Source organism: Aplosporella prunicola, assembly GCF_010093885.1.
Source record: "Aplosporella prunicola CBS 121167 unplaced genomic scaffold K452scaffold_23, whole genome shotgun sequence".
Classification (NCBI taxonomy): domain Eukaryota; kingdom Fungi; phylum Ascomycota; class Dothideomycetes; order Botryosphaeriales; family Aplosporellaceae; genus Aplosporella; species Aplosporella prunicola.
In genome coordinates this window covers 639,963-650,979 of record NW_022983551.1, presented here as the reverse complement: position 1 = coordinate 650,979, position 11,017 = coordinate 639,963, and the positions used below count along the sequence as shown (strand labels likewise).

General features: G+C 46.5%; 2 protein-coding genes across 2 annotated transcripts; both read left to right on the top strand.

Annotated features, from left to right (window-relative positions):
• Positions 1–1,727: 1,727 nt before the first annotated feature.
• On the top strand, positions 1,728–2,036 carry K452DRAFT_301156 (uncharacterized protein; the record flags this gene model as incomplete). The annotated part of the gene is made up of 2 exons (XM_033542412.1): positions 1,728–1,887; positions 1,945–2,036. The coding sequence occupies 2 exons, from the start codon at positions 1,728–1,730 to the stop codon at positions 2,034–2,036; spliced, it is 252 nt and encodes an 83-aa protein (XP_033394353.1).
• A 6,391-nt stretch (positions 2,037–8,427) lies between these two features.
• Positions 8,428–9,827, top strand: K452DRAFT_89617 (uncharacterized protein). The gene has a single exon (XM_033547292.1). The coding sequence runs from the start codon at positions 8,926–8,928 to the stop codon at positions 9,352–9,354; it is 429 nt and encodes a 142-aa protein (XP_033394352.1). The 5' UTR covers positions 8,428–8,925; the 3' UTR covers positions 9,355–9,827.
• Positions 9,828–11,017: the final 1,190 nt, after the last annotated feature.

The following is an 11,017-nucleotide window of genomic DNA, read 5'->3' as shown; positions in this document are numbered from 1 at the left end:
TTTAGTATAAGATATTGCCTTGTATATAGTATCGGGCGTATTCTTTAGTAGGAATTAGTTCTAGTGCGTTCGTTTAGCTCTCTTTACCGCTGAGAGAAAGGTATTACGTCTTGTGTAGTATTGTTCCCTATGCGTAGGGGTTAGGAGGCGAGAGTATAGTCTATTAGCGCGTCCTAGGGCGCGTCGGAGGTTAGTAAGTTCCTCTAACTACTACGCTTTAGACTGAGCTCCTGGTTTAATACGTAGAATAGTAGTATCCGCGGCGTAGGTTATTGCTTGTTCTAAGCTTCTCCCTAGTTCGTCGAGCGCTGGGATAGTAAGGTTACTTCCGTTAACTATTTCCCGAGATATTTTACTAGGTGGCCCTAGTAGGTTGACGTCTTGTAGGGTATTATCTACTAGGGTCTCTAATTAATATTATACTATTTCTTGAAATTTAGGCTAGTTAGCCCTCCGTGTATTAAACCGGGTTATTGTTAGCTTAGTCGATTTAGTAGAGCGGGTTTCTAGGTCGATAGTAAATAGAATAGGGCGGTGGTCCGAACCGAGGCTCGGGGTAGTTTACTAGCCGTTTACTCTTCTTACTAAAGAAGGGTGTAACGAGGCCTCTTTAGCCTAGGCGTTAGAATTGCCTAGCGGGTGAGTAGGTTCGAAGGGTTTACCTTGAAGGATAAGAAGTATAGGAAGTTGAGAGATAAGTTACGTGAAGGATCGGGTGTAGGCGTGTTACTATTAAACTATAAGTATAGATTGATACTTTAAGTTGACTACGAAGGTCTTATCTACTGCTAGAGAGCGTGGTCTATATATATATAGGAGATGCTAATAATCTGGATCATGCCTTTGGATCATGATATTGGATCAGGTATATAGATTAGTTCTGATCTATTGGCCTGTGCGTAGGGATCGTCCTAGGTTATGTGACTTTTCGTGCTACTTTTCTGACGACCGGTTTCCTGTAGCTTAATAACTAACTTCCCTTCGTTAGAGCGGACGCGATAAGTTCCTTGTCCTTGATCGCTCTGTGAGTCTGTTGTCGGCCTACTGCTTTTTGCCCTTGTGGACGATAATCCCCTGTGGGCTTCTTGGGGTTGTGGCCTTAGTTCCTTTGCGGCTTTGCCTAGTACGTATCTGCTGGTGCCCTGCGGGACGCGGGCCCTTGTAGTTACTAAGCCCTTAAGGTCTCTAGGCCTGTGTGGGCCTTCTTCCTATAAGGTCTTCTCGACCCTGCGGGTTGATTTCCCTTATAGTCCGTAATACTATCCCCCTCCTTAAGGATCTTCGGCCCGAAGATTTCCCTTTGGTTATATATCTAGGAGTTCGTGTCGTTTCTTTATCCTTTTCTTTTTGTAAGTCTTTCTACTATGGCCGGCGAGAAGCGTAAGCGTAACGACTAGAAGGCTGAGCGTAAGTCTCTAGCTTCTAAGATTAATCTTCTTGGAGATACGATGCCTGTTCCTTGTACGGAATGTATGTTGTGGAACGTTCGTTATAAGGGAAGCGATCGTGAGGTCGTTTATAAGATGGATTTGGGTTATAAGCGCTGCGGTAAATATACGCGTCGGGGCCTGATAGGTTGTGATAGTGGTGGTCTAGAGGATTCTGATTATAGGTTCCTTCTTCCCTTCTTTACGCAGTGTTAACTTGTCTTAGTTGCCCGTCTGCGGCGTGCCCTGGATAAGACGGAGTCCGAGGAGCAAATGGTACTGGATTTGTTGTAGAAGAATATGAGCCGTCTTCAGCGCGTTCGCAAGCAGCGTGATTTACTAAAGCGTCGTAGTAATCTGATGATTTCCAAGAAGGCGAAGACGGTCGAGGATCTAGAGGAGATTGAGCGCCTTAAGGCTGCTCGTGAGGCTGGGGATGCCGTTGACCCTGAGGATAAGGGTAGCGATCGGCATGCAAAGCGCTTGCGTGGCGCGTCCTTAGCTGATACCTCTGTAGGTCCTACGGATGTAGGTTCTCCTAGGGCTGGTTCTGCTGCGCCTCCTAAGACGTTGGAGCCGGTGGATTTCGCGCGGATGCCTGCCTTCTAGGAGGTTGATCCGTTTCCTGGCGAATTTGACGTGTCGGCTTTAGGCGATCTGGATTTCGGCGGTGGAATTCTCTAATGAGTTCTTGATATCCGTCGTAGTTCTTAGGTGGTTCCTAGGTATTATCCTAATTTCCTTCCTATTTTAGGAGATAGCGGAATTGGCCGTTGACGTGTCCGCTGTCTAGGACTTTCTCGACTATCTATTCTTGGTTTTCGTCGGCGTTAGGGTTTTCCGGTATTATTTCTTCTATCTGCTGTACTGCGGTGGCGTTTTCAGGTGCCGATTCTAGCAGTGCGATATGGAAGACTAGATGGATTTTTATTGTATCCGGTAGTTTGAGACGATAGTTAACTTTTCCAATTTGTTCCTCAATTTCGAACGGTCCCGTTTTCTTAAAGTCTAATTTGTTATTGGGCCGTTTTGTCCGGATATTTTTTCTAAGGAGGTAAACTTTATCCCCCTTCCTAAAGGTCGGTGCCTCCTGGTGCCGCCTATTGTAGTATTTTGATATTAGAAATCTATTGTATTCTATGTCGAGGCTTAACTGTCTGTATAGTTCTTTTAGTTAGTCTGCCTTCAGGATTCCTTTCTGGGCAAGGGACTAGCTTGGCTGCGGCTTATTATAAGCCGTTGGTTTGTATCTATAATTGGTATAGAACGGCGACTCCTAGGTGGTAGTTGCTTTGGCGCTGTTATACGCGAATTGGGTAAGAGGTAAGAGTTCTACCTAGTTATCTTATGCGTAATTAACGTAGCAGCGTAGGTGCTGTTCTAGGGTCTAGTTTATTCGTTCCGTTTATCCGTCTGTTTGCGGATGTGCCGTTGTAGATATCTTGTGTTTTGAACTAAGCTAACGGGTGAGAGTCTGCTAGAATCGGGATGTAAATAGTTTGTCCCTATCTAATACTAGTTCTTCTGGTAACCCGTAGTTGCCGAGGATTGTCCTGAGGAACGTGTAGGCGAGTTCTTCCGCGTTTACCGTCTTGAGGTAAGGTAGATAGTACGCGTACTTAGTGAGCCTATCGACGATGACGAGTATCGAATCGTATTTTACCCTGGTAAGTAGCTCCTTCGAGGGTGGCAGATCCGTAATAAAATCTAACGAGATTAATTACTATGGCCGTTCAGGTGCCTTAAGCGGCTGTAGTAGTCCGTGGGGAGCGTGTCTCGCGGCTTTGCTTCGGATGTAAAGATCGTACTGCGAGATTACTCGTTGGACTGTTTTCCTAAGGCCTGGGAAGTAGAAGTGCCGGGTGATTCGTTCGATTGTCTTGTCGGTTCCTTGGTGACCGTGTGCTGGTGGCTTATGGATGTCTTTGACTAGGCCTTCTCTGAGTATTCTTGGTACGTAGACTAATCCTAAGAACAGGATTGTTCCGTCTGTATCTTTACTAACCCTCGGGTCGTCTTTTATATCTATAAGTTCTTGTGCTATCGTATCGTGGCTGTATTCCTGTCGAATTTTCTCGAGCTAGGAATTGTTTTCGAGCCTGATTGTCGGTGCTAATTGCCTGCTTGGAACGTATCTATCTGGTTCTATGTCGAACTAGTATCGTTCCGTGCGGTATACCGGGGCGACTGCCCTTGTAGGTTCTAAGGAGCTATCTTCGTTTTGCTGTAGTACCGCTGGCTGAATACCGGGTTTTCCTGCGAGGTGATCGGCTCTCCTGCTTAACGTATCGGCTCTAGCGTTCTCTGATCCCTTTCTGTAGGTGATCTTTATGTTATAGGACGCTAATTCTTTAGCCTACCTAACCTGTCTTCGGGTTAGTTCCTTGGTGGTAGTGAAGTGAGTTAGGTTCTTATGATCGTAATAGACTATAACCTGGTATTTTGCCCCTTCAAGGTAGTGTCTCTATTCTTTAAAAGCCGTAACAATGGCTAGGAGTTCCTTGTTATGGACATCGTAATTTAGCTCCGGCGGGGTTATCTTTCGTGAGTAATACGCGATGGGGTGGAGTTTTCCTTATTCGTCTGGCTGACTAATATAAGCCCTAATAGCGTAATTAGAAGCGTCTGTTTCGACAACGATTGGTAGTTCCGGATTGTAGATCCTAAGAACGGGAGCTTTATAAAATATCCGTTTTAGCGAATCGAAGGCGATTTGTTGAGCTTCTCCCTAGTTGAATCCGTGCTCTTTTCGTACGAGTCTCGTGAGGGGTTCTGAGACTTCGGCGTATTTCTAGATAAATTTCCGGTAAAAGTTAGCAAATCTAAGGAAGGACTGTACTTCTTTAACGGTTCTGGGTACTGGCTAGTCTCGTATAGTATCTAGCTTCTTTTCGTCTATCTCTACGTGTCCTGGTGAGATGATAAAGCCTAGAAATTCCGTCCTTTGGACGTGCTATTTGTACTTTTCTGGTGCGACTTGTAGGTCTTTGCCTTGTAGTGCCTGGAATACTTTCCTGACGTGTTTTTTGTGCTCTTCTAGGGTTTCCGAATAGATGAGTATATTATCTAGGTAAGCTATATAGAAGACGTCTAAATAGTCGCGTAACGTATCGTTGACTAGACTTTAAAACGTTCCTAGGGCGTTCGTAAGACCGAAAGGTATAACCGTGTACTCGTAATGTCCTAGACGTGTCCTAAACGCGGTTTTCTATTCTTCCCCTTCCTTTATGCGTACTAAATAGTAGCCTTCTCGAAGGTCGAGTTTAGTGAAGTATTTTGCCGTCCGTAGCTTATCTTGAAGCTCGGTAATTAACGGTAATGGATACCGGTTTTTGATGGTGATATCGTTTAACTGACGATAATTAACGTAGAGGCGTAATTTACTATTCTTCTTTGGAATAAAGAGAATTGGGTATCCGGCTGGCGAGCTTGATGGCCTGATGTAGCCGCGTTCGAGGTTCTTGTCTAGGTAGTCCCTAAGTGCTTCGCTTTCCTTCTCGGATAGTGTATAAATGGGCTTAAACGCTGGCTGCGTGCCTGGTAATAAAGGTATCTCGTGATCCTATGGCTTATGTTCCGGGAGTTGGCCTTTGCCTTGTTCTTGGAAAAGGGCTTGGTAATCCTAGTATTCTTCTGGTACCGTTTCTAATTCTAGAATGGGCGGTTCCCGCTCTCGCTTTGGAGGCGTACTAGGCTGGTATATTTCTTTCGCAGGTATAGGTTTTCCCCCTGGTGGGTGACCTTCCTTGATCCTGGTTGGATCGTCTCCGAGGGCCGGTTTTGGCCCGTCGGTTTTTGGCCTACTGGCCTGTATGTGTGCTAGAATTCGTTTTTCCGTTTCTTGACTGGGCTTTAAATACATTATGTAGATCTTTTCTCCCCTGCGTCTTATTCGTTTAAGCGCTGCGGCGGAGATTTCCTTGATTTCGATTGGTTCGGAGGTTTCGGTATTTTGTTCTGAGGGATCCTTTTGGGAAGCGCGCGTACTGTTCGGTCCGTTTTGAACGCTCGGTCCTCTGGAGCTCTGGTACTTATAGCTCTGGCTTTTCTGGTTCTGGCTGCTTTGGCTCTGACTCTTAAGCTCTGGCTTTTCCTTCCTCTGGCTCTCTGGGCTCTCGCTTGCGTAGCTCTCGGTTTTCCGCTGGGCTTCTATAAGGTGTCGGTTACAACCCTCGTCTGGGAATGTGATTTCCCCTGTTCTCCATCGAATGTAAGGTTTATGTGTCCTTAGCTATAGTATTCCTAGGATCACATCGTAGGAAGCTATAGTGGTAACGTCTAGATTGATTTTCTCCTTGTGTTGTCTAATAGTAAGAGTCGACTGGTTGGTTTTAATTCGTACCCATCCTTTTCCGTAAGTAGAGGGTGTACCATCGACCGTATTAAGCGCGTAAGGCTCGTCCTTTACCTGGTATAGCAAGTGGTTTTTGATAACAAACGTAGGGCTTACGAAGTTACCACTTACTCCGCTATTAATCATGATTCTAGCGCTTACTTTGTTGATTTTAGCCGTAATCACAAGGTGTTTCTAAAGATCTATTCCGGTAGGTATGGTTCCGTTCGCTATTCTGATCGCCTGGTTTAGGGACCTAGACTTCGGCCCCTGCAAGGGTCCCATTAGTTGCTATGCAGGGCCGTCTAGTTTTTTAACTATCCCTTTTCAGAACCTTGACTGCTCGATTGAGGCGTGTTGTCGTAGAAATCGCCGGTATCGCTATCGACTAGTAGGGAGTCCTCTAGTAGTTCTTCCACGAATCTATAGACTTCTTTTTTAGTAGGTGTTCCCTACTCGTCCGTTTTACGCGTTCTTTTAGCGTTTTGTTTCTCGGGCTTATGTGGAAACTATCCTGTTACTAATTTTTCGCTTTAGTGGATTTGGTAGTTATCGTTATAGCATGTAGTCTAACTAAGCGTTCCGTGCTTAGGCTCTTTCCGGGCTGCTACTAACGTAGTTCGATTAGTAGCAGCGGCTTCTTTTCCCTTATTCTTATTCCGCGGATTCTGCGGGCAGCTGTATCCGGGTTCCCATTTGTCGCCATAGTAGATACAAAGGTTTTTATTAAATCGTTCCTTCTGTTAATCAGTCTACTTGCTGTGGGCTTTACGGCTGTTTTTTCCTTTCCTGCCCTTGTCTTTATTGTCCCGGGATGAGCTGTCTAATTCCATAGCGTCACCTCCTTCTTAGGTGTGTCTTAGCCTTATAGATCGAGATGTATTGGCTTGCTTATCCCATCCGCGCTGTAAGCGGCGTCGGTCTAGCATAGTAGTAAGTTGAATTATTTTAGTAAGGTTTTCGGGTTCCTTATAGTAGGTCATTACTTCCTGAATTTCGTCCTTCAGTCCTTGGGCGTAGAACGTCCTGAGTATGTAGTCGGTGTAGTGTCTAGCTACGTATACCGCGTTCTGGAAGTCCGTAGTGTATTCTAGTACCGACTTCTTTTGTTTCAGGGTTTGAAGCGTTCTCGTAGCCTTGCGGGTCTTATCAATATCCGCGAAAGCCTCCTTAAGGTATTTAACGAAAGTCCGGTAGTCGTTGAAGACCTCCTAGGTTCGATCGGTCTATTCCCACTGTTGTTTTTCCCGACGTTCCCGTTTTATTGGGCGGAACCATTTTTCCGCTGCGCCGCGTAGGTAAGTGCTAGCGTATAGGACTTTCTCTTCGTTATCGGTGAATTGTCCGCGGGAGAAGTAGAGGTAGTCGTCTAACTGGGTAAGGAAATTCTGGGTCTTGTGCCGGTCTCCGTAATAGAGATCAGGCTTTAGAACCTTAGCGTAGGACGTAGCCGGTGTAGCTGCAGGTAGTGCAGCAGCGGGTGTGGGCGTAGACTGAGCCGGTTAGTCTCCTTGTGGTGGAGCTGCCGGGTTTGTAGCTTCTAGCGCTAGTAGGCCCGTTTGCGGAGTTTGTCCCTGATTGATGCGGGCTCGGAGGCGGGCATTCTCCTGCATCTAATCGTTTAGTTGCGACTGGAGGTTGGCTATCTGCCCCTGCATGCCTTGCATCATGGCGAAGATGTCGTCTAAGGTTGTAGGGTTTCTCTGCTGCTGCTGTTCCTGGGGAATGCTGCTACCGTCGTTTATATCGACTGTCGACATCTTATCCTGTCTGGGTTAGATAGGACGGGGTGATACTTTACTAATTAATCTTGACTCGGAATTGAGTCTTCCTTCCTTCTTACAAGGAGGGTGGTTAAAGTATAACGAGGCCTCTTTAGCCTAGGCGTTAGAATTGCCTAGCGGGTGAATTGGTTCGAAGGGTTTACCTTAATTAATTAATTAATTAATTACTATTTAACGTCCGGCGGGTCTACGCGCGGTTCGACTATATACTTACTACCGTGTGCCCTGTAGCCTCCCTAGGGGCATAGGACGTGCCACGCTGCCTACGGCTTACGCTGTTAGGGTGGCATATCGCGGACGAAGCGTCTCTGTAGGCTCTTTTCGCAGTGAGTTTTCCTCTAACTCCTGCTCGTGTGTCTTCTTTGCTAGGGTGCTGGGCCTTTAAGGCTAGAAAGGGAGAAAGAAATAAATGTAAAGATAGGAAAGAAGAGAAAAAAGGTAGAAGGACGGGTCTTTTCGTTAAATCCCCGCTAAAGGGGGTTCTAGGAGTGTACCTGTCTTCCTAGGACAGATGTCCGTAAAGAAGCGGGATTCCTCTGCGAACTTTGCGAAGAGAGTTGCTCCTCTTGGGGTGCTGAGGGTTATGGGGATAATGTTGCCGGGTTTTCCTTGGAGACATTTTGTTCGTTTCCGTGTAAGCCTGTAGAAGGCGAAGTGTATTTTAGTTTTCGGGCGACCGCATCGGCAGTAATTGTCTGCGTCTAGGTGGTTAAACCGTTCGTGGTATGCCTGGAAGTCCCTATGGCCTGACCGAGCTGCTAGTAGGTGGCCGAGTATTTTTCTCGGTAGGAGGAGTTCCGGAGGAGCTCCTTTTGCTAGAGGGATCTCTAGGTCCTGGTAGGATTTAGGAGCGTGTTCGTCCTACTATCTTTAGAATAGTTCTCGCGCGGTCTGTCTTACGAGCGCTCTGGATTTTGCGATAGTTAAAGGGATAGTTGGTGGGGCTGGTGCTGTAGTACTCTGTTTAGTAAGGCGGTCTGCTTCCTCGTTGCCTGGGATCCCTTGGTGCCCGGGTATCTAGCGTATTACTATTTCTCCGGGGTGCGTGTGGGGGGCGCGTCTTCTTTATTTCTATAACGTTATAAGTTGTCGGATCCTAAGGATGCTTCCTTGGCTGGTGTCTATCGGTTTACTATTTAGCGCTCTCTATGCTGCTTCTTGATTATCGAGAAGCATAAAGATGTTAGTTGCTAAACGCGTGTTAGTAAAACGGGCCGTAGCCCGTATCGCTGCTTCTATTGCGATAACTTCTGCGTCGTATACCTCTGTAGCGGAGCCTAGGCTTTAGCACCCTTCGAAGATCTTGTAGCCTCCCTGGTAACCTATATACCCTAGTCCTGTCCTGCCTGTGGTATCTTTGGATCCGTCGGTATAGAGGATAATGTCGGCTGAGGGAATTGTTTCTATCCAGCGCCTTATATGGGCGGCTGTTGTAGGACTTTTTATCTGCAGGTCTCGAATATTATATGCTGGTTTAAGTAGTAGGGGTCTCTCGTATTTAGGAAGGAGCGCTATAGCCCTAAGAAGTCTTGTTTGTCCTCTTTGCTTGAGGCGGGTAGTAAGAGGGTGTTTCTCGTCGAGGGTACGGAGCCTAGCCGCGTGCCTTAGCCGGATTGTTTCGAGAATTATCTCTGCCGGGGGGATGCCTGCTTCTCTGTTGAGTGCAGGTGTGGGTGTTGTGCGGAAAACAGGGAGCATCGCCCTTAAAGCTGTGTTGGTAGTAATGCTGAGGCGCCTAACGAGCGCTTTGCTTAAAGTTGATACTTCTTGTTTAGTCCTTTGCGAGAACCTAGTAGGCCCTGGCTACTAAGCCTCTGTACTAAAAAAGGCGACCGATATAATGCAGGCTCTTACTGCGTGGCGGAGGTATAATGCTAGTACTCTACGCTGCGTATTTCTAAGAGACCGAAGGTGTTCTAAGACTTTTATAGCCCTACTAGCCTAGTGTTCGACGTGCGTGCGAAAGGAAAGGCGCCTGTCTAGCCAGATCCCTAGCCACCTAGTGGCTTCGTTAGGGCTGATATTATAGTTTTTATATCGTAGGCGGGGATTCGTGTTGCCCGGCCCGCTCTTTCTAGTAAAGTGTTGGAGCTCGCACTTAGTAGGGTCGAAAGTAACACTATTATCTTTACCCTAGTCTAGGGCAGCTTTAAGGTTTCCCTCGAGCTTACTAGTTGCCTACTCGAGTATAGAGCCCGCTTACAAGAAAGCTATATCATCCGCGTAGCTATAGGCCTGCTTCGGGTTGTTTAATTTAAGTAGTAGCTCTATATAGAGTATAAAGAGGATCGGAGATACTGGCGAGCCTTAAGGGAGGCCGCATAGAAGCGGTTTTTCCTATATAGTTATGTCCTTAAAGCGGATCCGAGCTATCCGCTTAGAAATAAAAGATCTCGTCTAGCTGATGATTTCCTTTAGCCAGCCTTGTTCGCGGAGCCTTATTTGTAGTCGGCCCGGGAGGATAGTGTTAAATACCCCCTTAACGTCGATTATAAGTAGAGAGGCGGAGAGCTTTTGGTCTAGAGTCTTTTCGATGTCGTGTACTAGGCAACTAACAAGATCTGTAGCGGAGCGTTTAGGAAGTGCTCCGAATTGTTGTGGGTTTAGTACGTCGTAGTTGATTGATGCTAGACTGAGGCGTCTAGCGATTAATCGTTCTAGGCCTTTGCCTAGACAAGAGAGGAGTGAGATAGGTCGCCATAACCTAGGGCTAGTGAGGTCCCTTTTATTCGGTTTTAGGAGTATAACGACTTCTGCGATGCGGAATGGTTTCGGGTAGTAGCCGCTCTATAGGCATAGGTTATAGAGCTTATAGACGTAGTGTTTTATCGCTATCCAGCAGGACTGTAGTACGCGTACAGTAATTCCGTCTATTCCAGGGGCTGTATTAGAGGTGTGGATTAAAGAGTCCTAGGTCTCTTCTATAGTCGTAGTAAGGCGCACTGGTACTGGTTTTTACGGGACTGTATAGGCTGTCTGGGGATCTAGATCGTCTATTGCCGCTCTTCTTTCTAGTGTTGCTGTTCTTAGTGCTTCTGCCTTGTCATTTGCACTAATGTAGGTTATTAGGCTAATTAAGAGAGGAGGGCTTTTAAACGGGCCTGCTCTTTTATGCTAGCTGGTAATCTCGAATATGTCTCTTGTCGTATTTATGCTGGCGATCTTGTTCCTCTAGTATTCTCGTTTCGCTTGTCGAACTATAGCCTGGAGACGGTGTTTCTCTTCTATAGCGGGTCCTGTGCGGCGTACCTACCGGTATGCCGTTACCGCCTCTTTACAAGACGGGGTCTACTAGGGTGCGCCTGTCGCTCGGGTGTAAGTGTTACGGAAGCACCGGACTATATTGAGCTGAATATACTAGCTAAGTTTAGAGGTCGCTTCGTCTAAGTTATCACCTCTAATTATGTCGAGAGGGGGTAGGGTTTCTCGAATCCCTGCGGTTATTCTTAATAGGCCTTCCGCTGTAATTCTAA